The sequence below is a fragment of the Microtus ochrogaster genome, chromosome 15 (assembly GCF_000317375.1).
Source record: "Microtus ochrogaster isolate Prairie Vole_2 chromosome 15, MicOch1.0, whole genome shotgun sequence".
NCBI lineage: Eukaryota > Metazoa > Chordata > Mammalia > Rodentia > Cricetidae > Microtus > Microtus ochrogaster.
The window spans coordinates 32,060,661-32,084,930 of record NC_022017.1 but is presented as its reverse complement, the minus strand read 5'-3'; the positions used below and the strand labels follow the sequence as shown (position 1 = coordinate 32,084,930).

The 24,270-nt window shown below is 46.3% G+C and overlaps 1 protein-coding gene across 1 annotated transcript in view; it reads right to left on the bottom strand.

Annotated features, from left to right (window-relative positions):
- Col22a1 (collagen type XXII alpha 1 chain) overlaps nt 1–24,270 on the bottom strand; it is a 226,488-nt gene that overhangs the window by 4,668 nt on the left and 197,550 nt on the right. The window contains exons 53-62 of the mRNA XM_026782418.1: nt 22,599–22,643; nt 21,763–21,816; nt 19,814–19,867; nt 14,476–14,529; nt 13,090–13,161; nt 11,012–11,047; nt 8,692–8,736; nt 5,157–5,336; nt 3,171–3,237; nt 1,067–1,249 (exon numbers count right to left, since the gene is read on the bottom strand). Coding sequence (XP_026638219.1) covers nt 1,067–1,249; nt 3,171–3,237; nt 5,157–5,336; nt 8,692–8,736; nt 11,012–11,047; nt 13,090–13,161; nt 14,476–14,529; nt 19,814–19,867; nt 21,763–21,816; nt 22,599–22,643 — 790 coding nt within the window. The remainder of the gene's footprint in view (nt 1–1,066; nt 1,250–3,170; nt 3,238–5,156; nt 5,337–8,691; nt 8,737–11,011; nt 11,048–13,089; nt 13,162–14,475; nt 14,530–19,813; nt 19,868–21,762; nt 21,817–22,598; nt 22,644–24,270) is intronic.

The following is a 24,270-nucleotide window of genomic DNA, read 5'->3' as shown; positions in this document are numbered from 1 at the left end:
ACCTTCATGAAGAAGGAAGTTAGGCTGGTAAATTAAAGAATTCAACATATACCACATGTGTGCCCAGTAGGGCACACATGAGAAGGGCAAAGGAGAGCACTGTGTACCCCGGAACTTCAATTGTGAGTAGCCATGTTGGCAATGGGAACTGAACCCATGTCCTGTCCAAGAGCACCAAAAGTTCTTAACCACAAAGCCATCTCTCCAGCTCCTCATCTTCAGTTTTAACTGTTATTTATCAGTATTCTGCTACAAACCAATGTAGTCTATAAATTATGCTTCCTACAGATATTTATTTTGTGTGTTTTGTTTGATGAACTAATACCAATAGTCAAGAGCAAGGAAATTTAACAAAAACACTAACTATTAAACAGAAGAAATATCACAGGGGATGAATGACTAAACAATCACAAAAATATGAGAGACCAAAAGAAAAGATGCTAGGACCATCCATTTCCCTAGCCTAAGGTCACTAAAAGGAACCCGTAAGTTCACTCATCAGAAGGGAGTAGCCCCCAGGCCGGGAAGTTTGGAATCTAGTTCTTCCTTTCTGCTCTTCATGTCTGCTGGCCCTCTTGCCATTGTAAACCTGGGACAGGCTCTTCTGCTTGAAGGAGAGCTTCCTTTTGTGTAGAGCTCCAGGGTTCAAAGAATTACCCAGCCAGAGAGCCCGACAGTTAGCACCCAGTTTAGCTGTAGCGCAAAGTCTTTCGGTTGGATTTTAAAGCTGATGTTTAATATCCATTGCCTGGAGATTAAACGTCACATCACTCTGTCAGTTTCAAACTGGATGAGGGGAGAAGAAAGCATTTACGTCACCCCTGTAACTTGAGCAAGGGGGATGGAGAGAATGTAAGAAAGTAGGAGAAAACAGCTTCAATCTTCCTGGCATAAGTTCTCAAAACTGTCAAGTATGAAAATCTTCAATGTATGAAAAAATTCAAAATTCAGTGGTGCTGAGCTGATGGGCATGAAAACAAGATTGAATAATGCAGGTTCTGCCAGGTGTGCGCCCCACATCCAAGTCCCCACTCAGCCTTCAATTTCTGAAATGCTACCCACTTACCTTTGGGGCCCATTGGTCCGGAGGGTCCTTCTAGACCACCCTGGCCAGGTCGGCCTGGTTCACCTATGGGGCCTGCCCGGCCTGGGAGCCCATCTTTTCCCGGAGGTCCTGGAGGACCAGGTCTGCCTTGAGAGGATTTCATGTGTGCAGGAGGCATCTGGGCCAGGAGGTAGGCAAGTTTGGCTATGGAATAGGAAAATCAGAGACATTTGTGAAGAATGGATTGGGGATGAGGGACAGGGTGGCAGCTCACTATAAGCTGGAAATAAGGAACAAAACCGACTAGGATTACAGACAAGAGACAGCCCCTGCACACACATCTCTATGTGGACCACTGCAGCATCGGCAGCAGTAGGGATAATGAATAGCAGGATGAACGAAGCAGTAACATTAGTCCTGGCACTAGCAGCATCACTGGCGTTTGTGATGGTGGCAGCACTAGTAACAGTCTCCGTGACTGTCACTTGGGGAAACTGAGGCATGGGATGTTGAAGTAGCTTATACAAAAAAAGCTATTTATTGACTTTAAACTTTTGGATATCAGGATTCTCTCTATTTACAACCAAAGCGATACATGAGTTGTTAATTAGAGATGTTTACACATCTGTGATGCAAGCAACACAGAATCCATTTAAAACTCAGAGCTCCAACTGGGTGGACTCACTTCCCTGATGGGCAAGGAATTCAGTGCTCACCTAGTGACTACCAAAAACTACCTAATTTTGTACAGTCAGAGAGAGCTGGATCCAAATGCCCGTCCAATGGGTGGAGTGACCAGAACAAAAACTAACATTTTGGTTGTTTAAGACTAAGAAAGAGATGAGATTTCTCACTGCCTCATTGACTCTCTCCACCACTGCACCTTCACAAGGCGCCAGGGCTCTGTGGAGTCAACCTCAGTGACCTTAGCCATTTGCTGAACTTTTCTGAGTCTTGATTTTCTTATCCCTAGTAGAAGTCAGTGTGTCCTCCTCAAAGACTGTTTGGAAGTAGGGACTCACCCCAGAAGATGTTCCCAAATCCATTTAAAACCAGGGGCTGGCCCTGCACTAGGACAAAGGCCTTTCTATCACTAATTAGTCTAACATTCAAGAGGTAGAACGTGGAACCCTGACAGTCAGTCCTCAGACCTGCCCTGCCCTGTGGGGCTTACATTCTCTCCAGACTGTCTCCTGACTTCCATCACCTCCCTCATGCCCAGACCATCCATGTTCAGACTCCAGAGGGGCAGGAGGGGGGAGATATTTTATGTCCAAACCCTTATATATAGGGCATTCTGAATAATTGAGACACACAATGACTGAGGCATGATCATGTGGATGGAAGAACCTTCTGGTGTGTCTGTCCATGGAAGCAGGGATTCCTCCTCTTTCATGCAATGGAGTTACTGTGACAATCTTCTAAGTTTTTATCAGGGGGGAAATGGGAACTAAAGAGACCCTGATAGGAGAGTGAAGATACCGAGGCTGTGAATCCCAGCCTTATAGATCAATAGCTCAGGATCCTTGCTCTTCATCATCCTCCCAATAATCATGCTGTCTCACATGGCCATAGTTAAGCTGCCAGGGGCTACGTGTTCGAGCTCTGAGAACCCTCCTGAGACAGGAACATCTGCTGTGCTGCTAATGCTGCCCCCATGTGACCATCCCACCCCATTCCCCACCTCAGAGTGATGTGAGGCAGAGCCACTGCCCTTTGTCAATGCCCTCTGTGCCTGAGGCAATTACAGAAGTCTTCTGAGGGAGTGCAGCCATCTTGTCTGTCTCCTGACTTATCTCTTCCCATGGAGTTCAGGGAGGCCAACTGCAAGTATTCCCACCATTGTGATTAACCAGATACATGGTTGAATCCACAGAAAAGTGTAGATGATCATCACAAAGAAGACGGTGACATCTGCTGTCACCATTCACTAGGAGTCATCTTCATTAGAGGTGACAAGGCAAAAGTTGCAGACCCAACTTGTTGAGGGAGGATAAGGCCTCAGTTTAAGTAAGGCCGGGCCTTCAAGGTACCACTCAAGCCTCCACATTAGCCTGCCCCGAGGGTGCTAATGATGAAAGCAGGGATCTTACCCTCAAAGATGCAATGGAGTCCAGCTGCTTACCTTCTAGCTGCTTTCCCAGCTCTTCCTGAATCAGGCGCCGCAGGGTGTCAATGGATGGAGACTCGCCCTAGGATGCAGGTGTTTGGATGAAAATGGCCCCCATAGGCCCATAGGAAGTGGAACTATTAGTAGCTCTAGACTTGTTGGAGGAAAGTGTCACTGGGGGGATGAGTGGGTTTTGAGAGCTCTGAAGCTCAAGCCAGGCCCAGTGTCTCACTTGCCCTTCCTGCTTCCAGATGATCCAGATGTGGAACTCTCATCTACTTCTCCAGCACTATGTCTGCCTGTGGGCCATCATACTTTCTGCCGTGATGAAAATGGATTACATCTCTGAACTGTAAATCACCCCCAATTAAATGTTTTCCTTCCTAAGAGTTGTCCTGGTCATGGCATCTTTTTACAGCACTAGAACCCTAACATAGGAGGGAAGGAGAGTTACTTGTCTTCCCAGTAACTCTCATCAGAGACCCCCTGTGTTTCCCCCCAAATCAAGAAGCTGGTGGGTAGCACAGATATGGGCAACCATACCCTCTGTCTAGCTGATTATCAATCTGTGGCCCATTCCTTTCCACTCTGCCATTCAGATCATGTCATTCATCATTCCATCCGCATAGCAGTGTGGTCCTGAGACTCTCTGATCCATAATGTCTCTCCCTCAAGACCTTCATTTATTCTTCAGTTTATTCCCTCCTAGTACAAACATTATGCCCATAAAACCAACCCCTCACTGGGTGTGGGCAATATGGCCTCAGTGGCTTACCCAGCTTCATAATAAATCTTATGGGCTGCCTGCTATGTGAGATTGTGATTCAGTCTCCTGGTTGGTGTCTTGTCCCTATACTCCCCACGGCCAGATCTGTCATGATCAAGTACATACTGGCCACATGCAAATGAGTGATCCATGGAAATGGAGGAATTTATCTACAAGAAAGGCTGAATGCTCACAGTGTAGCAACAATTCTCAAAAGGGCCTAGGAAAGAATTCTCTATGCCCTATGAGGCTTACTTTCCTGTGAGTCATGTAGAGTAGTGCTACCCTTGAGATTGGGCCCCTTGTGTTTTTATCAGTCCAATAAGTTGCATGGAATATGTTTCTTTCCCTTGTTTTCTTATTCTTATCTGGCTAGAAACCTTTGTAATGGCCTCAGATGTTCCGTTGCTCCCACAACACAGGACACACAGAGCTTGACAAGGCTTCATGGAGGTTTTGGGTGCCAAATGAGTCCTTTCGATTTGCCCTGGTCTTGGCCAAGAGGGCAGGCTCTAGGCACGAAGATTCTTAAGAGTCACCACAAGCAGAAACAAAGGATGAAACCACAGAGTGTCATAGCTGGCAGGGACAGGGAGCAGCCATGTCTATGCTGAGGGAACATAAAGTTCTCCAGATGACTAAGCTTGATGCTGAGGAGAAGAAAAGGTCACAGGGACTGGACAACAAACCCTGTCTTGTTATCTAGTGGCCAGTCTGTGTCTGTGACCCAGGGAGGAGGAAACAGGTGTTCTGCCACTAGAATGGCATATATGAAAAGTAACCAGGATCTCTGCTTACATTCAATGTCCAGGACAGCACAGAGCAGAAAGTCAGGACCACAGCAAATAGATGGTGAACCATCCACCATGCAGGTTGGACCACTGAGATCCCATCTTCTCAATTACCTCTGCTCAGGATGCCAAGGAAGATGGGATTTACAGCCTAAGGAATGAAGCCTTGAGACTCATCATCCCCAGGGCGGAGGGCACAACGGAGAAGAGAACCTGTTTCTGAGCATCTCCTGTGTTATGTGCATCACATCCCTTCATCCTAACAAACCTCAAGAGCATGTTCTCAAAAAAACAGGCTCAGAAAGAGGGAGTACTCTTCCCCTTTGCCATACAGTCAGACCCCAGAAGCCTGATATCTACATGCTGTCTTCCCTGAAGGCCACAGACTCTGCTTCCCTTCCATTCCCATGGAATCTATGTCTGAAATTTTATTATCATCCTTACCCGCAGTCCTGGAAATCCTGGCTGGCCGGGGGGCCCTGGGGGTCCAGGAGGGCCACTCTCTCCTGGTTGTCCTTGGGGACCCATCAGGCCAGTATGACCCTTGTGGCCTGGGATTCCAGGGTCTCCAGGCTGGCCCTTCCCTCCTGGTAATCCTTTGTCACCTTTGGTTCCAGGGTCCCCCTAAACAGGAGAGAAGAACATCAGGTGGGTATGTTCTGGAAACTGAGCTGGCTACACAGCTGCAGCCCAAGGTACCATTATCTTTCTGCTGGGGCCCTGGCAGGGTTCTCAGTACTGAGTGAGTCATAGATGACTTCAAGTAAGAAGGGCCAAGAATTAACACATTCATACAATACAATAGTCCCTATTGTACAAAACAGGGCAAGGGAGCCCAGAGATAGACTCCTACCTTACACAGTATGTGTGCAACTCAGGAGGATAACGTTTCAAACCCACCCTCTCAAGTAAGCCACAAATAGGACAGTCGCCATGGGAGCAGGAAGGAGGACTGCTATTCTCATACTACAGAGCACACTACAGTTACCAGCACTGGGGCGGCTCATCAGGGATGATATGGACAGGCCACCAAGTATCGTTATTACATGAAAAATTCAAACTGTAGAGCAGTGTCCACAGTGTGCAAAAGCTGGAGAAGAACAATAATATCCACAAATTTTCCTCATGACATAAAAAATAGTGGAAGGGTCCCTAGGTATTTAATTGGAAGGATGACAGGGAGGGGACTGGGGAGATAACGTTATAGCTTACCTCACAAGTATAAGAATCTGACTGTGGATCTCAAAAACCAGACGTGACTGCTACATCTGGTGCCAGAGACAGGCAGACCCCTGGGGCTGACCAGCCAGCCAACCTAGCAATTTGATAATCTCTGGATTCAATGAGAGAGTGTACTTCAAATAATAGAGAGTGATTGAGGGAGACACCCAATGCCAACCCCTGGCCCAAACATACATATGCACACATGAACGGATATAATCATCCACACACCACATATGCATTTGACACAGGGACCATATACCATGCACACACACACACACATGCACGCAGAGGTATAACAAAGAAAAGGGGAGAAACACAGCCGTCCTTTTACATGTTCTTAAAAAAGGATGACTTTTCAATGAGCTCAATGGCATAGGCCTATCGCTTTAACTACTCAGAAGGCCAAGGTGGAAGGTTTGCAAGCTTAAGGCCAGTCAGGCTTCAGGGTGTTCAATGACAGCCTGGACAACTTAGTGAGACTGTTAGGCCACAAACTTCAATTTCGGGGGATACAACTAAGTTATGAAGTACTTTCTTGGCATGCACAAGGCTCTACATTTAATTTGTACTATACTGTGTATGTGTGTGCACATGCGCGCACACACACACACACACACGTGAGCAGAGAAACACACACAAAATAATTTCCTAGTCCTAGGCCAAACCCCAATTGTGCATCCCTGGAGAAGGCTGCTTAGCTATGGAAACTGAGGCCGAGCTATCACTCCACTCCTGGAGTGGGTATGGATTCTGTCAATAGGAGGCCCCCTCTCTTTGCCAGCCAGCCCTCAGCTCCAGCGGGTCCATGAAGGATTGGCAAGCTCACTCTGCGGTGCATTGTTTAGGCCCCCTTTCTCCACTCAGTGAATCAGATCCTGAAGTTCTGGGTCAGTGATCTGGGGCACGGCAACCTCAGGGCAGGCAGCCCAGTCTTTGCTCTTCCATACTCTATTGTGTGTCTGGCCAGCAAGCTTCAGTGGCTAGAGGTCTGAATACACAGTAGCCTTATTAAGGCCATCAGAGGACAATGGAGCCACAGCTACTGTGACACAGCACAGGAAGGGAGGGGCAGGAGAGAGAAGGAAGATCAAGGCAGAACCAAACATGTGACGTCACCACAAGCAAGGCAGGAGCCTCTGAGAAGTAACAGAGCAGGCTCATGGTTCTAAAATGTGATTACTGTGTGTGCTAAAACATGGGATGACAGAAACATGGCATGGAGAAGCTGTGATGTGTTGGGGCCGGGGGGATAAAAGTGAAGGCTCATGCATGTTTGGAGTACCCCCAACTATGTACCCAGACTCCTGGATGAAAGACAGGCATACAGGAAGGGGAGCTCTGAGGCAAGGTGGGAGGGACACCTGAGCTCCACTGTATTCATTCGTTCTTGTAAATTCTGTTCTGTAACCTGGCCCCTGCATGGCTTTCATTTTTCAACAATAACTTTTTACATTGTACTTTAGGGAAACCCAAGGGAGTAGGCTCTAGTCTTCCAGGTCCGATATACTCCACGGGGTCTGATCTTGGATTCAGATCTAGCACACCCTTTTCCTGAGTCACCTGGATGTCAGCTACCATCACACATGTGGCACAGCTTTTCAATCCCACAACCCTCCTGGCACGATCACTTCGCCATTAATAGTTAAGGCTCCCTATTTTAAGCATTCCCAGGATGAAGGGCTGAGGAATCTAAGGGCTTGGTGGCAAGGTTCCATGGAACCACTTAACAGAGGACACAAGCTCCCCAGCTATTGATCATGTATGAAGAACAGCTTCCTGTCTGTGGGCTCAATGCCCTGGCTCTGTGCCAAAACTCATGCCCAAGCTCCTTGGCAATCACACTCAAGACCCCAGAGGGACACTCTCAGGAGGAAATCATCTCAGTGGCAGGCAAGAGCAAGGTTCCAGTATTCATGATCAAATGGCCTCAGGATGGGGGAACTAAAGTCATCAGCAGGAGAGGCACGAGGGGAAGGGATGAATGCCAGACACCACGTCCATGTCTCTCTTCCCAAACTGCAGGAGCAGCCTGCCGGCTCGCCACCCATCTAACTTGTGAAGAAAGCTGAGATAAATTCTTTGCAGGACTGTGGAAAACAAGCACGGGCGGGGGTGGGGAAGCGGATCCCATCCATCTAGTACAACATCATGACAGCTGACCAGACACAGGACTGTGGGAAAACCAGCCATGCAGAGCCCCGAACGGAGCGAGAGCCTGTGAGTGTGAGTGAGTGTGAGGATGCTCCCTGCCTCCTCCAGCACTTCTGCTGGAAAAATGACTCTCCCCTGTTGGTTTTTGGAGAAATGAAATGTAAAGAAAGGCTTTCGGAGTGTGGGGCCAAGGCGACTCATTATGGGAAAATCTGTTCCCTTGTCACCTCCGATGACAAATCTGGCTCCCAGCAAATTGGCACGCAGGGAGGGAGCCAGGCGCATCCTGCATGCGCCTTCACACATGGCGAGCATGGAATCTGTCAGAGTCTCCCAACACTTGCCTTGCATTGATAATTACGGCCATGATTTTATTCCTCAAAATAACAACCAAAAAGGAACAAGAAAGAAAACTGACTGTGACAGCCTGGGATAAGATAAAAGAACCGTGGCACTTCCAGGGCTTGAGATGGTTCATGGAAAGCCACCGCAGGAGACTGCAGAGCAGTGGGGCTGCTTGTTAAAGGTCCTGAATGAATTCTGCCCTTGAGACTGTAGGGAGGTCACCTTGAGCATAGGCAGACTGCTCCACACCCCCACTTACCTTCTCGCCTTTGGTTCCTGGCTCTCCAGGCTTCCCAGGAGCACCCTGCAATGAGATAACAGGACACTATTTACTTCACCATGGCCATCTGTGCCTCTGTCTTTGACTTCCTTGATACTTTTATACAGCACTTGTTGGGGAAAAGGGGTATTGGAGGAAAAAAAACCAGATCAGTCTAGATATGCCATCAAACCACTTCGTCTTTGTTCCATTGCTCCTGACCATGTCCATTGTTGAGCTGGGACAACACAAGCCAATAGTGTGGCTTCTCTGATGTCTTCTTTAGAGAAAAACTCAACTACCCTTGGAACACCCCTGGGGCCGTCCACAAACTGGCTTTTGGATATGAGCTCACATCACCTCTGATGTTCCGGCTCACTCCACTCCAGCCAAATTTGGCAACCTTAGGTTCCCAAAGCAGAGAATCTGAGGCTCTTCAGTCTCCTAACCTCTGCTTACAATCTTCCCCTGGGCCCTTCACTCCAGATGACCTGGCCTGGCCTTATTATCTAGGAATCTCTCTCTTCTCACCCAGTATATGAAACATCATTTCCCTCCCTCCTTCCCACCCTCCCTCTCTGCCTTTCTTCCTTCCTATTTTCTTCTCTTCCATCCTTCCTTCTTCTCTCCTCTCTGACCAACATCCATCCACCCTCAGACAGAGATCACCTTTCCTCTAGCTGCCACCTAACGTTAGTTCTTCCTACCATGGACATGCTTGGTTGCTCATCCTCAAGTGGCAGAAGTTTGGCAAGCAGGGCCTAAACTTATTTATCAAATGGGGGCATCATATTCCTATCCCTGTACTTGTAGGCATTCAAAATAAGCCAATCCCAAGGTTTGCCACTGCAGCAATCGGTATAGCCTAGCCTGACATAGCTGGTAGACAGCGTATACATTCAGAATGCATGCATGGTCTGAAGAGATGGCTTAGGAGTTAAAGGCATGTACTGCCTGACCAAGACAGTCACCTAACTACAGAAGTGCCTGCTGCCCTACTTCCTGGAGCAGTATTATAAGCTCCATGCCCAAAGAAGAATGGCATAGGGACACAGTCCTTTTTCTCAGGGTGCTCATAGCCTAGTTCAGAAGTAGACATGGCTATCCCAATTCTAATACTCAGCAGACAGGTTTTCTTTCTGAAATAGAATCACAAGACAGTCCCACAGTAATTCCATGAAGAAAAAGAAACATGACACTGGATGCTCGGCAGCACGAAGCTGGAAGTTCAGAGAGAATCCAACAGGGATTATATGAGGGAAAAGGGTGAAAGCTAAGCCTCAGAGGTAGAGGAAGTACGGGCCCTTGTATGTAGCCTACCCAAAATGAGGAGGTCACATCTGAAAGAGAATGTGGGTCAGGTTAGGTCAGCAAGTGAGGAGCAGGTCTAATGAGCGACAAACTATGTCTGGGCTAAAAGCACAAGGTACTCAGACTTTGAATATTTGATCCGGCCTCAAGGAAGGCAATCACTTATGACAGTGGCCCAAAGGCATACAGTGACAAGAGTGCTGGCTTTGACATACACATGAGAGATTTCGCTGGAAGTCTTTTTCTCTACTTCATTCATCTAGTCATTTGTCACTGAACACTCTTAGCATCTTCTCCGTGTTCGGTTTGTGTGCTGGAACGGAACAGAGCGGGTGACCAGCAGAACAGGTCAACAACGCTTCTCTCCAGCGGCCCACAGAGGTCCACAGAAGAATGAAAGGGGACCGCAGATGAGGGCATTTTGAAAAAAAGAAAGGGCCCTGAAAACTAATTTAGTATGTCAGGAATAGAGCAGAGTGGATGGAGCTGACTGGAGGAAGAAAAAGGGGGAAGGAGCAGAGCATCTCGGGAGTCCTTTGCATGGCAAGGGGAGAACACAGCTGCCATTCGGGCTGTCACGTGGCATGAAATGTTGATGTCCCACAGATCTCCAGCTGCTAGAGAAGGTCACGGGTGGACAAAGGAAACCATTAGGGAGCCTACAGCAAGGGTCCTTGTCAAAAAGGACTCAGGACTGGGCAGGTTCCATTCATAAGTGATGGACAGAGCTGGGAAGCATCACAGAGACAAAGATGGGAAGCTTTGCTGCCACAATGCTCCCAAAGGAGGGGGGCTAAGGAGATATAGTCATCTACCTGGTGCCCCTGGTGGTTGCCTAACTTGTGAGATTTTGTGAAGTTAAAATGTAAGCCCCCAGTACTATAAGCACACTGAAGCTGGTGGAGGGGTTTGGATAAGCTCAGAATTCACTTCTCAGCCTTATCACCCATCTGTGGTTCCCACAGGAAAGGGCTATCAAGTAGAATGGGCAGAATTGGGTAATACTTGCCTCTTTGCCTGGAGCGCCTATCTCTCCTGCTTCTCCCTGTTAAAAAATAAAAATAAAAAGAACATGGGGATCAGTGGGCTCAGCAGCATCAGACCACTAGATGTCAATCTTCATGACAGGCATCTCAATACATGTTCCAGAGAAGACAGCAATCAGTCCACATAGCCTACCGGACAAGGGCATCCCACATGCGGCCTTCTGGCCAGTTTATGCAGAAGAAGGTAGAGAACTGCCCCAGCATGGGAACAAATCTCTGCTTATGAGATCTTTGTCGATGGGGTCAACGTGTCTCTACTACGCGTGTTTTTCAGAAGACAATTGTACTAGTTGTCTAGTGTGAGGGAGGCCACTCATCATCAGGGGACAATGTGCTTAAATAAGGTGGTGGATTCTAACTTCAAATTGATTCCTCTATTGATTGGCTTTCTGACCTTATATTGCCTCCTTGCCAATCTCTTAAGTTCATTGGGCCTCAGTTTTTTCATCTATAAATTAAGAGGAGTCATTTTATCTATGTCATAGGTTACAATGACACTTGTTTTCATTGACATATGTAAAGTACAATGACTAGCATATAATAAAGCTGGGTAGTTCAATCTGTTTTCTACAATTAAGGAGGAATTTTCGCAAAGAGAAGTACATACTTGGCTGCTGACTGACAGCCAATTTATGAACAAGGACTGGTAAAGGCAACAATTGAGTAAATGCTTGGGACTAGAGAACCATATACATATTGGAGCGCAAGTGGAAAACAGCAGGCAGGGTACCATGAAGAACGGATGATCCCACTGGCTCTGTGGTTGCATGAAAAGGGCAGAATCCCACTGGAGGGTCTATGCAGGACTAAAGGGCCATTTTCATCTTGAGGTGTCACATACGACCTTTCTCCATCCATCAGTGCAGGCCAGAGTCTGCAGAACACTCCAATGGCTTCAGTGTGGCTATGAATGGGTCCTCACTACCCTTGAACAGCTCCAATATATACTCCAAGGTCAAGTAAGAAGAGCCAGACAAAAGCTCCAGGTAGGTACAAATCTATACTGTGGCCTTGAATCAATCACCTATATGTTCTGACCCTGTGACCCAAACTAGTTCAACTTTACGATCATAAAAATCATCCTTCAAGTTCCAGGATCATCACTGCCAGCACTATCCATCACACACATCAACAAATGCCATCACGATCACCTGTACTTATTGATCACTACAATGGGCTGGACATGACTGCAATCCCTTATGTGGATTCTCACATTTGATGAGTGATGCTGTCACACCGTTAGATTAAGACAGAAGCCACATAATGAGATTTTATACCATTTTCCTAAGGTCTCATGATGAGAGCAGTGGGTCCCATGCAACTGCCAATATTGATCCCTCAACTGTCTACTAAATCATGAGGCACTCCGACTCCACACAACCTCATCATGACATGAAGAAACAATGGCCTGTAAGACAAGAGTTGGCGACCTTCCCCTGTAATCAGATTGGTGAATACCCAACTATCATCATAGAGTCTTCATCCAGTAACTGATGGAACCAGAGGCAGAGATCCACAACCAAGCGCCATACCAAGCTCCAGGAATCTTATTGAAGAGGGGAAGAAGGGGATATATGAGCAAGGGAGGTGAAGATCGTGATGGAGAAATCTACAGAGACAGCTGAACCAAGCTAGTGGAAACTCATGAACTCAGACCAACAGCTGTGGAGCCTCCATGGTATTGAACTAGGCCCTTCACTTGTGGGAGACAGTTGTATAGCTTGGTCTATTAAGGGGGCCCTGACAGTAGGACCAGGATCTCTCCCTGTTATATGAGCTAGCTTGTTGGAGCCCATTCCCTATGGTGGGATGCCATGCTTAGCCTTAATGCAGCAGGGAGGGGCTTGGTCCTGCCTCAACTTAATGTGCTAGATTTTGTTGACTCCCCATGGGAGCCCTTACTGGTTGGGAGGAGTGGATGAAGGATGGGCTGGAGAGGAGGTAAGGGGGTGGAAAAAAGATTTGAGTGTCAGAGACAGTAGTGAAACTCAAGGTCACATCTAGAACCAGAAATCTTGGCACCATTAGGTTCTCTCCTTACCGGAGGCCCCCGGGGACCCAGAAAACCTGGAAGTCCTGGGCTGCCATTTTCTCCTTTGTTTCCCTTCTGACCCTGTGAAGGAAAAACAAGGGATTAATTATTCAAGGTCAAGCAAAAGCCCATCAGATTCAGAAAGTTAAGGACACCCCAATCTGTGGAGTCCTGACCCCCCCTGCCCCTTCCTTGCATTGGAGAGAAGATGGGTCAGCAAGAGATAAGGGGTTTGTAAACTTGATATCATCACAGAGGGCCAGGGAAGGAAGATAAGATGAGGGAAAATGACTGCCGACAGAGGATAGCCTTTCCATTCAAGTCGTGACATCTTATGGATGGATTCTTAAGATCTAGTTGTGGGCAGCCTCTTTGAAGTGGGAACTGCTTCCCATGATGCTTCTAAGGCTCAAGGTGTGGTGGTTGCGGCCTTTGTAGTCTAATGTTTTAGCTTTTCCCAAAGTGCCTTCGAATGGGTCAGCTTCTCTGGGGCTAGCTCCTCCCCTGGGTGGGTCCACCCTCAGGATGCTCACCTACCCCTACCGTATCTACTCTGACTCAGTAGGGCTGACAGAACCTACATTGAAGCTCCTGGTGAAGAGGACTGGAATTGCCATGGTAGGCACGCGGTTGTAGTTGTCCCTGGAGCAGCAGGGTGACTAACTGCTATAACTAGACATCCCGAGATTTTGTGGGTCTCTGGTCACCCTGGCTTCTACAGTCCTAGCAATTATCTGGAAAGCACTGGCTAGCACACTGTCCTGCCAGTTTTTAAATGACCTTTTATACTTGCAAGTGGCTCCTGAATAGATCTCAATCTAAGCAAAAAAAAAAATATAAGCAGGCTTGGCAAGAAGAAAATTCATACCCAGACTTGAACGTATTGATGCCTATAATCCATTAAAGAACCATCTGCCCCAGTATGTCTCCCCACTGACCTCATATGAACCTCAAATCCAGAATCTAATCGGTGCCCAAGAGTCTACCTGCCACACTCTTTCCACCACCTCCCATTGAACTTTCTTGCTCTCTACCCATGTTCCCCATCCCTCTTCCCAGGCTGCACATCACTTTGTTACCTGACATGCTCAAGGTTGCAGATGTGATCCTGCCCTTTATTTCAACCATTAGACACTCACTGTGAAAGCTTACCACATAATTGTCTACACCGAATAGTTGGAGGTGTCCATGTTTTAGACAGCAGTGACTGAGCAACATAGTCAAATATACGGTAAACTTTTAAAGAGCTAGATACCTTGATTCTCTGGCTTCGGGACTACTTGTACCATTTAAATAAGGATTCGTTCTCCAGTGTGTTCAGGGACAGAGAACAAACAACGGGTATTATGAGACCCTTGGCCTAACACCATCAGGAAGCTGGGGATGAGCACTCACTGGGGCTCCTGGACGGCCAGGGTCTCCTGGGGCTCCAGGTGATCCGCTGCTACCCTGGTGGGAGAAACAGAAAGGTTTGTCCTGCCGGTTCTCCGTGTCAGAGCATCACCAAGCAGGGCACTGGAGCAGACTTGACTGCAGGTGGATGACTTCATTACACAGGCTGTTCTCGCTCGGGCTGGCAGGGCTCTCTGGAAACCACTTCATTTTGCAGAGGATGTTTTTCAACTTGTAAAAGGAAGCCATGATATTTAATTCATAGCGCGATTATGGAATTAAATGAGTCCGTGGGCATGAAAAGGCCCAGCTCACTGACTGGTGCCCACTGCACCGCACAGTAAACGAGCAGGACCAGCTTCATTCATCCTTCCATTCATCTTTCAACTCACAGGCTGGGCTAGGAACAACACAGGCATGTAACGCAACTCAGGAGTAGCTGCTTCCATCGGAAGGCGTGCCTGAGGAAGCAGCTCTGCCTGCTCTTCTCATCGCAAGCCCCCTCCCCTCGGGCATTATCACAAATGCAATGAATGCATTAAAGCACAAGGATACAGGGGGCTAGGGTACACACTGGCTTATTCTGTAATGCAGTTAGGGATCGAAAGGATCACAGGTTCTAGGACTGAGGGTCTTGAATCTAGTATTCTCTAACTTGACAGTCATTTTGAGCATATTTATAATTTTGGAAAATACTTCTTCTCAATAAGGTTTCTCACAGTGGCATTCACCTGCAATCCCAGCTATTCTGAGGGTAGTTGCGGGTGGGTGTCAGGAATTCAAAGTCATTCTCAGTTACACAGTGAGTTAGAAGTCGGCCTTAGTTATATGAGACCATTTGTCAAAGTTAACACACACACAAAATCCATTATAGAGTAAATATCAGGAAGCTGAAAAAGTCTCCTAGCTACCCACCCTGTTTCACTCCCAAATAAACGCCTATTGCCTAAAATGCATAGCTCAACTCCTTCTGCCCACCGAATTCCCTCTTTCTGTGCTCGGCTCACATCCCTGCCCTGAGTCCTTGACTTGTGGCTCTTAATATCTCCAGCATGTAGTGAGTGACACACACTAGGGTTTTCTGTTTAATGGGAAGACTGAGAATATCACGGATATCCACAGTGTTAATCCTGAAAATGAAAGATTTGAGTAAAGTCCTGTAACTGTGAATTGTGTATTCATGAAGGTATCAATGTCCCCAAAACTTGATAGAATCCACTACCTTCAGCTGACCCTGGCCAGTAATCTCTTATATTACACACCAATCCCTCTTATAAATCATTCACTTCTCATACCGAATGCAAATGTCATTACCATTTTACATGTGGGGAAACTGAGGCATGGAAATTCTAAGCCACACACCCCAGAGAGAAGTGGAAAAACTGAGTTCTGAGCATAGTCAGTACTGGCCATCCCATACTGTACCGCCCTCCTTAAGCACGTGTCTGCAGGTCAATAACCAGAACACAGTCTCTATCTTTTGCCTAAAATGTGCCCGTGGGAACATGGGTATTCAAGCACCTCATCTCACCAGATGCACCCAGAAACCATGTAGCATAGCTAACCTTAGTTCACGAGGAAATCAAGACATAGAGGAAGCCCAAGCTCTGCTTGGGATCTCAGCTAGTGAGTACAAAAATGGAAGCCCTGAGCATTCTTTCTGATTGGCAGACCTTCTAGTGAGTGCTGCCTGCTGCCCCTCCTTATACTCCCTCCACCCACCAACCCATCTGTGTCTCTCTAAAAATATGTACTCTGGCTCATCCCTATGGAAATGATATCTCTCCTGCTTCTTGCTCTGGTCCTTCCTTGCCTCTGCGGGGGGAGGAGGAGGGGCCACCAGACAATACAATAGCACATGGTGCCAAGGCTAGTTTTGGTGGCCACCGGTTCCCTGTGAACTTTGGTGTTTTGATGTTAGGACTAGGTCCTCTCTGAGGCACAGAATCACTCTGTTTGTCTGTCTGTCTATCTATCTATCTATCTATCTATCTATCTATCTATCTATCTATCTATCTATCTATCTATACATCTATCTATCCATCCATCCATTATCTATCTATCTATCTATCTATCTATCTATCTATCTATCTATACATCTATCTATCTATCTGTCATCTATCTATCTACCATCCTCTAGCCCCTCTGGCCACTATGCTGCCCATGAATGGAGAATGTAGTCCCCTTCCCAAGCTTCTGTTCTCCAAACTTCTCTTCAAGCCCCTTCCTCCAGGACAACCTTTCTGTCAAGACAATTGAGTCCACAGACAGTTAAGGTAGGGTCTTAAACTTCAGACTCTTGGTCCAGACCACTTGAGTCCAAAGACCGGCATCAACTACCCATGAGATGTATGCTATTGGGCAAACTATGAGCATCTCTGCATCTTTATCCCTTGTCCTTGCACAGGCAGATTCATACCCTGGTTTCATAACTCAGAAGTCTTGGGAGGAAACCAAATGAATGACATCTGTGCTTTGTGCAACGAACACCCCATATTTCTGTGAAGCCGGTGGTGGTGAGACAGCAATCACATGAGCCTTACCCATCCCTGTGTGACTGTAGATTTTAAAGAAAGCAAAATGGAAGTTTGGGGGTTATGTACACATATACAATTGCTACAACATGAAAAAAAATTGACCTCCAAATATGATCATATGCAAGAGATATGGTACTCACACACCACTGACACACACACGTTGTGCCCAACAGTGGCCCCAGAAGCATGCAGGGGAGCTGAAAAGTTCACATTTCTGAGTAATATCATAGCCATCCCACTGTCACAGCATGGCACACGACAGAGCCATTAGCAATGGCATTGGGCAAACAACAGCAACAGGTATAAAAACGCCACACGCTGAAATGATCCATGGAATGCCACACTTGCCAATGACAATCAATCACTGCACTGGTTTATGTGTTTGAAATGACACATTTCCATCTTTGTTTTAGAGTGCACGTTTATTCACTAGAAGCAAAGCTTACTGTTCATAGTGAGCTAAGTTACACTCACAGCTGCCTCTCGTGGGTCTCCCAGGCTTTCCTCTGTACATAGCACTGGACATGCTTCTACTTCCTATCTTTGTTCACACTCTGTGGATTTGCCTGTGTGTATAAATGGGAATGGATAAAAACCCAAATATCTACCAATATGTGGAATATTCACTTGTTGAAATGTTAGTGCCTAGGCCCTTGGAATTTGAATTTGTTAACAGAATCATCAAAGATGTAATCAGTTACGTCAGCTTATGGTATAATAGGTTAGACCCTTAATTCAATAGGACTAATGCCTGAACATAAGGGGAATTTGGGACACTCGCAAGAGCACATGCACACACAAATACATTATATACAGGAGGAATATTCCATGAAGACAGAAGCATGTCTAATCCTCTAAGCCAAGGATTGTTATTATAGTCAGTCAACCCTAATATTGCTGCTGTAAGGACCAGCCTTCAGCAGCTCAGATATCGAGGGGAATCCAGAGAGATAGCGAACTAATCAATCAACTTGACTTTTCTATCTGAGGGAGCAAAACTTAATTCTCTGGGGCCAGCAAGGGTGTCAAAACTTAACTCTCTAGGGGTGGCAAAGAAGAAAAAAGGAAAACACACACACGAACACACACACACACACACACACACACACACACACACACACATCTCCAACATGTCAGCATCTCTCCTAGGGTGCTGATGAATGGCAAGCCTTTAGCAGGTCAGAGACACTGAAGAGGAGATGTAGAGCAGGCAAGCTGCTGGACAGACAAACAGACACACGAGGACTTTCCTGAGGCCCCAAGCTTAGTTCTTTATTTTATTATTCTTTCTGTTCCTTGTTCTACTCTATCCTTTTTCTGTTCTGTTCTTCTACTCTGATTTTCCCGTCTGCCCATTCTTAATTTTTCCTTCTAGCTAACTTTATTTTTCCCTTACAGCTTGTATACCCCAGAAAAAACATCTTTCAAGCAGTATGAAAATTACAATGTGGTTACGTTCTGTTTTTCAAGTGAATGATTACAATGAATAAAATGTTTTATATATCCCTTTTACAATTAAACATTTTACATATTACAGATGGAAAACATGTTGTCCCAAGAACTCACATACATTCATACCCAAGCAACTTGTTATAAAGATTAAGGATGTGCAAGTAAGAAAGGTATTTTTCTAAGTCAGTTCCCTTACTGGTAGGCTGCATTTTCTGGTTTCAAAGAAAGGACCAATCATTTTGTTATTTACCTTAAAAGATAATCTAACAAAAAATTTTTTTTAAAAAAATCACAAATCTAAACTTTTATTTATGAAAAAGTCAGTTCTACTTTAAATCCTTAGGTTACACCCACCCAACAAGAATATATATATCAGGAAGCTGAGGGCAAAAATAGGTATGAGGAATTAATCATCACCTTTCATCATCAACCCATCTTAGCAAGAAAGATACATCAGCCAGCAATAGCCAGTCTGCCATTGTTCCTGTTCCCTCATCTCAGTAAGTCCCTTGTTCAACTATTAAAAGTGTGTCTTTATAAACTTTAAATTGATCCTGAAGACTTTCCACTTCAAGGCCATTAACAAAAACATATTAACCTGACCTTACTAACAACTCTACATCTGAATTCTTTCTAAGGGTGGTGGTTGAATCATTAATCTGCTACAACAGCAATGGTTGGAAAAAAATCAATTACTATTATTGTCAGTACCAGTAACACTGCCTGGTGAGGGGCTAGAAAACCCCTGAGAGTTTTCATACAACCCACAGACTATGAGAAAGGTGGCGACCATGAAGGCAGCAATCAGAGCTATGTTCAATAAGAGCATGAGTTCCTCAGGACACGTAATCCTCATGGCTTTGCCTTCCAAGGCTCACTCAAGTTAGCTTTCCCAACCACACAGTGTGTTCACTGAGCTCCAATGCTGCCTGTTGGTCTCCTCACATGGATGCTGACACCCTAAGAAGCTAAAGATGCAGGGATGCTCTCCCTCATGGCTGGTACCTAAATTTCCCTCTCTGGCCTCCAGAAACAAAGGCAAATGTTTCTATAGAATCTACCAACTGTGGTACTTATAGAAAACTCAAGTGTGGCACATAAAACTGTATAATAGCCCCAAACTGGAAGTATAACAGCTCTTGGAATCCCTGTGGGCAGACTGTCAGTGAGTTGTCTTTGGGGACATGTAAGAAGGTTCTTGGGACAAAGGGCAGTGGCTGTTTAGCATCCTCTAAGACACAGAGCATCATTTTAAAGCAATGCATGCATCCATACCAGGGTAAAACACCAAACATCATCATGGTAATAGCTTGGTTGAACTGTGAAGCTAGTTAATGTCAAAGAAAACTCACCGGTGGGCCCCTTGGTCCTCTGGGACCCTGTGGTCCTGCAGGTCCAGTGTCACCCTGGAACAGAGAGGAATCATATAATCACAGAGTTACATGTCAGATGACAAAGGTCTAATTTGGACCAGATTTCACCAACAGACACAGGAACCCAGTACTGTGTCCAAACACTTCTTTTTCAATGCCAAGAACTTCAAACATGCACCATTTTTTTTTTCCACCCAGATGAAGGATGCTTTTCAATTCACATTTGTAAATGAGTATGTTTATTCACTGATGTAGACAGAGGTCACCTGTTTCTCTGGTCGTTTAAGGCAGTCAGATCTCGAACCAAGAAAAGTCAAAAATGGCAAATTCACTAGATAATAACCTAGAACCATTCGTGCCCAAGTCGCCACAGTATGAAATCTGCCACCCAACAGCACCACCCAGACAGCGTCTAGGGAAGTCTCAGAGGGTCCACCTACTCAATTGTTTTTTTAAGTATGTCTTAGTTAGGTTCACCACTGCTGTATGGTGAAATACCATAATCAAAAAAAAAAAATCCAGAGAGGAAAGGTTTCTCTTACTCTTTTTTATCTCAGTTCATCATCCTAGGCAGTCAGGGTAGATTTGATGCAGAGGCCATTAAGAAGTCCTGGCTGCTGGTATGCTCCTTATGACTTGCTCACCCTGCTTTCTCTAGAAGCCAGGACCACCAGCCCAAGGGTAGCACCACCCAAAATGGACTTGGCCCTCACACAACCAATTACAAATTAAGAAAATTACCAACAGGCTTGTCAACAGCCCAGTCTTAGGGAGACGTTTTCTCAATTGGGGTTCCTTCCACTTGGATGACTCCAGCTTGTGTCAAGCTGACACAAAACTAAGTCAGACAAATTGCTGGGAAAAAAACAAAGGAGCTAGACTGACGTTGCCACATGACTCCTTCTAGATCCTTCTAAGCAGATCCAACAAACAGCCAATTCGCTACAGCATCCAGAGAAACAAGAGAAGTCTATATACTATATAGGTCCTTGTGGAGGTCATGAGCAATATAAAGATCTAGAAGGAGACCATTTGCCGACATCAGGACCGTGTCTCCATGCTTCCAGCAAGTTTCCCATTCCTAGGAGAACAATCTCCAAACCCAAATGTCAGGTCACGTGGTAAAATGCTACATACAATAGATAGTCGAGTCTTGGGAAATGGGCATAGAGGGTGAGCTATAAATAGTGGATCCAGGGTGGCTCCTTGTACCTCTGAGTCTCTTTATGACAGTGTTCTCATTTGTGCCTTCCAGAGAAAACCTCTACCTTCTCTGTCCTGCTTTCAAGACCAAGTAAAAGTAAGAACATCTGAGATGCCTAAAGGAAGACACAGCCCAAGAAGCAAGAACCGCTACTGCTACCTCTGGCAGTGGCTTTGGTGATGGTGGTGGTGGTGATGATGATCAAAGTGCCAGAATTAGTGATGGTTTGGTGATGGCGGTGGTGATAATGGTGATGGCATTAGTCACAGCAATGGTAGTAATGATGGGGGATGTGGTGCAGTAGTGTTGTTGATAATGGTGGCAAACACAGTGGTGGTGATGGTGGTGGAGGTGAAGGCAACCGTGTGGATCTCAAATAATGGGAGAGAGTTTGAAGGATTCATAGTTACTAGGAACACCAAAAAGATCAAGAGTTGGAGAAACAATTTGTGGGAAAACATGAAAGGCCATTCAAATAATGTAAGATGGATAGAGTGGATCCACCATCTGACACTAGACAAATCAGATGAACCCAGAAAAGCCTCTGTGAACTGTGAGATAGATACAAGCTGACCCCAAGGATGGAAGAAGCTCAAGTCTGAAGGAAAACCAATTATGTGTCATTCCACATCCTTAATAGAACTGCCACCTGTCACTTTGGAAGGGTTCCTAGGTGCCTCTCCCTTGTTCCTCGAGCATTGAAGGTCAAGGCATCCCAACTTACATCTTTTCCTGGTGATCCTTCCCTTCCAGGGGGGCCAAGAGTCCCAGGTTCTCCCTAGAAACAAAAAATTCCTGTTAGGAACAGGACTGGTTTAGATATAGGCCACCACAAATAAATACATAGTATCTAAATGTGTAGGAGAGATGCAAAGCCCCAGAAGGCTGACAGACAGAAGTGACTCCCCACACAGTATGAGAGTCTCCGAAGCAGCAGAGCTGGATTCCAGTAGAGTGGGTGGAGCCCTAAGTGTCTCCCCCAACAGGAAAGGCAGGAAGAGCACTGCATGGGTCAGGTGAACCTGTTGAGTCCCCTGTTACCTGCTTATCTCTGGCTTCTCTCTACAGCTTCTCTCTGTCATGGTTATCCACAACATTCAAGGAATCCTACCAATGACCCAGCACTCCCTTCAAAGGTTTGGGGCATTTTGAAGAGGCAGGTATTAGAGAATAAGAAAAGTTTTGAGGGGCTACCCACCTGAGATAAGGCCTGTGTGTTAACATACATGCTCTATGACCTGGGAAAGTCACCCATGACCTCTGACCTAAGTTTGCTCCACTGCAAATGAAGCCTAACACCATGGCTTGCTTCACAGGGCTTAGGGGACATGTGAACAGTCCACACAATACAGGCGACCTAAACTCAGGTTGATTTGGCTAGTTTGGCTGCATGTAATGTTGGGCCCAGAAGAACCACTGACAAGAGATGGGATGGTGCCACCCACTGTGACACCAGGCCAGTACATCTACTGTTCTTTCCTAAATAGAACAGCAAGGTGATGCCCAGCAAGTAGTGGAATCCTCTCCCTGCTGAGTGTCAGCTCAGAATCATCTACTTACCCTCAGACCAGGTGGGCCAGGATCCCCTGTGTGTCCCTTGAAGCCCTGGAAGAAACAAGATGAAGCTATGACTCAACCAAAGAATAGGCTGGGCAGCAGAAAGGCAGAGAGCTGCAAAGACATCCTGAGTCATCCCATCTTCTGCTTGTGGCTTACCCTGTTGCCTCTCGCTCGCCACCCATGTCAGGGTGCCAGACGTGGGTAGAAGAAAATCAGGGAGGAAAGGCAAGAAGCAGGGAAGAGAGAAGGTTTTCTCTATGGGGTCCTGCATTGCATGGTGATATAACCATCAAAAGTGTTCATTTCATGGCCTTGAAGCTCTGAAACATGGGTTCTCTTCTCACCATTGTATAAAGAAGCCCAAGCTCAGTCCTGTTTATCACTCAGACAGTGAAGAGGTACCATGGTTCAACACATGCCAATCTGATATAGAGGACACCTCTCCATGGTCATTCTCAACACGAAGGGGGGCAGCGAACCCATAGAATCAAATTACCACCTGGCTGCATCTACCAGGCTTCACTCTGGTTTCATCTCCTGATGACATTAGCAAATGACAGTACAACCAGGAAGCAGAAAGCTCTAGGGGGAGGCTGTCCAAGGAGAACTCCATCTTAGAAGGCCCTACAGGGTATTAAGGTCACAACTGAGAAATGCGGCTTGTGCGTCTCCACCCACCATGGCCAATTAGAATGTAGTCTTCTGTCCTTTAGAGGATGGGAGAGTAGGAGGGGATAACAGAATGTGGTCCCTCTAGTACCAGTAGGGGCAGTGGGCGGAGAACCCCAGTCTAAATGGATGAAAATTTCTTCAGCTAAATCTGGGCTTATAACTGGGTCTCAATGACAGTCTGTCTAGAGACCACACAGGAAGCTGTTAGAACATCGCAGTCACTGACAAGGAAAGATGAAAGAGGGAAACAAGGAAGAGTGGGATGGAGTCATCTAAGTTTTAGATTCAGAGTTTCAACTATTTTATGCCATGCCAGCCGAAGAACGGGCTTTGCCCCTGGATCCCTAACATCACTATGGGTAAGAAAACAGAAATCCTGAGATGCCTAGTCCTCTCTTTCCAACTGCAGATGCTCTCTGGGCCTCTGCACCGGATGCGCCAGGGCTGACCATGGGCAGGGGGCACATCAGATCTCTGCTCTCCTCTGCCGCTGTGGGACTCACGTGTTTCACTTCTCTCTACTAGGATTCAGTTTCCACACAAGACCATGAGGATGAGACCCCCAGGTCTGTAGAGATGCTGTTTGGAACGAGCAGAACGAAGCTCTTCAATAACTCAGAACTCAGCAAGGTTCTGGGACCTTCTTTAAATGACCGAATTCCAAGGCCAGCTGGCTTCCAAGAGGGGACTCTAATTTGTTCTCATTCCATAAACCCAGGACAAAAGCCCCAACTAGGGGAGCCCCACACTGCCAGGTACTGCTACCATTATCTCCGTTACACAGAAGAGGAAACAGGTCCAGAAGCGCCCCTACTTTGGTTAATAGATGACAAAGGGAAGGACCCAGATATATTTCTCTCCAAACTCATGCCACCCTTCAAAGTTTTGCTCTGGCTGAGTGAAGCCAAGCAGAGGACCTTGTCCTCTTTCACCAGTTCAGATCTCTTCTACACTGCATCCCTGCTACACTGCATCCCTGTTACACTGCATCCCTGTTACA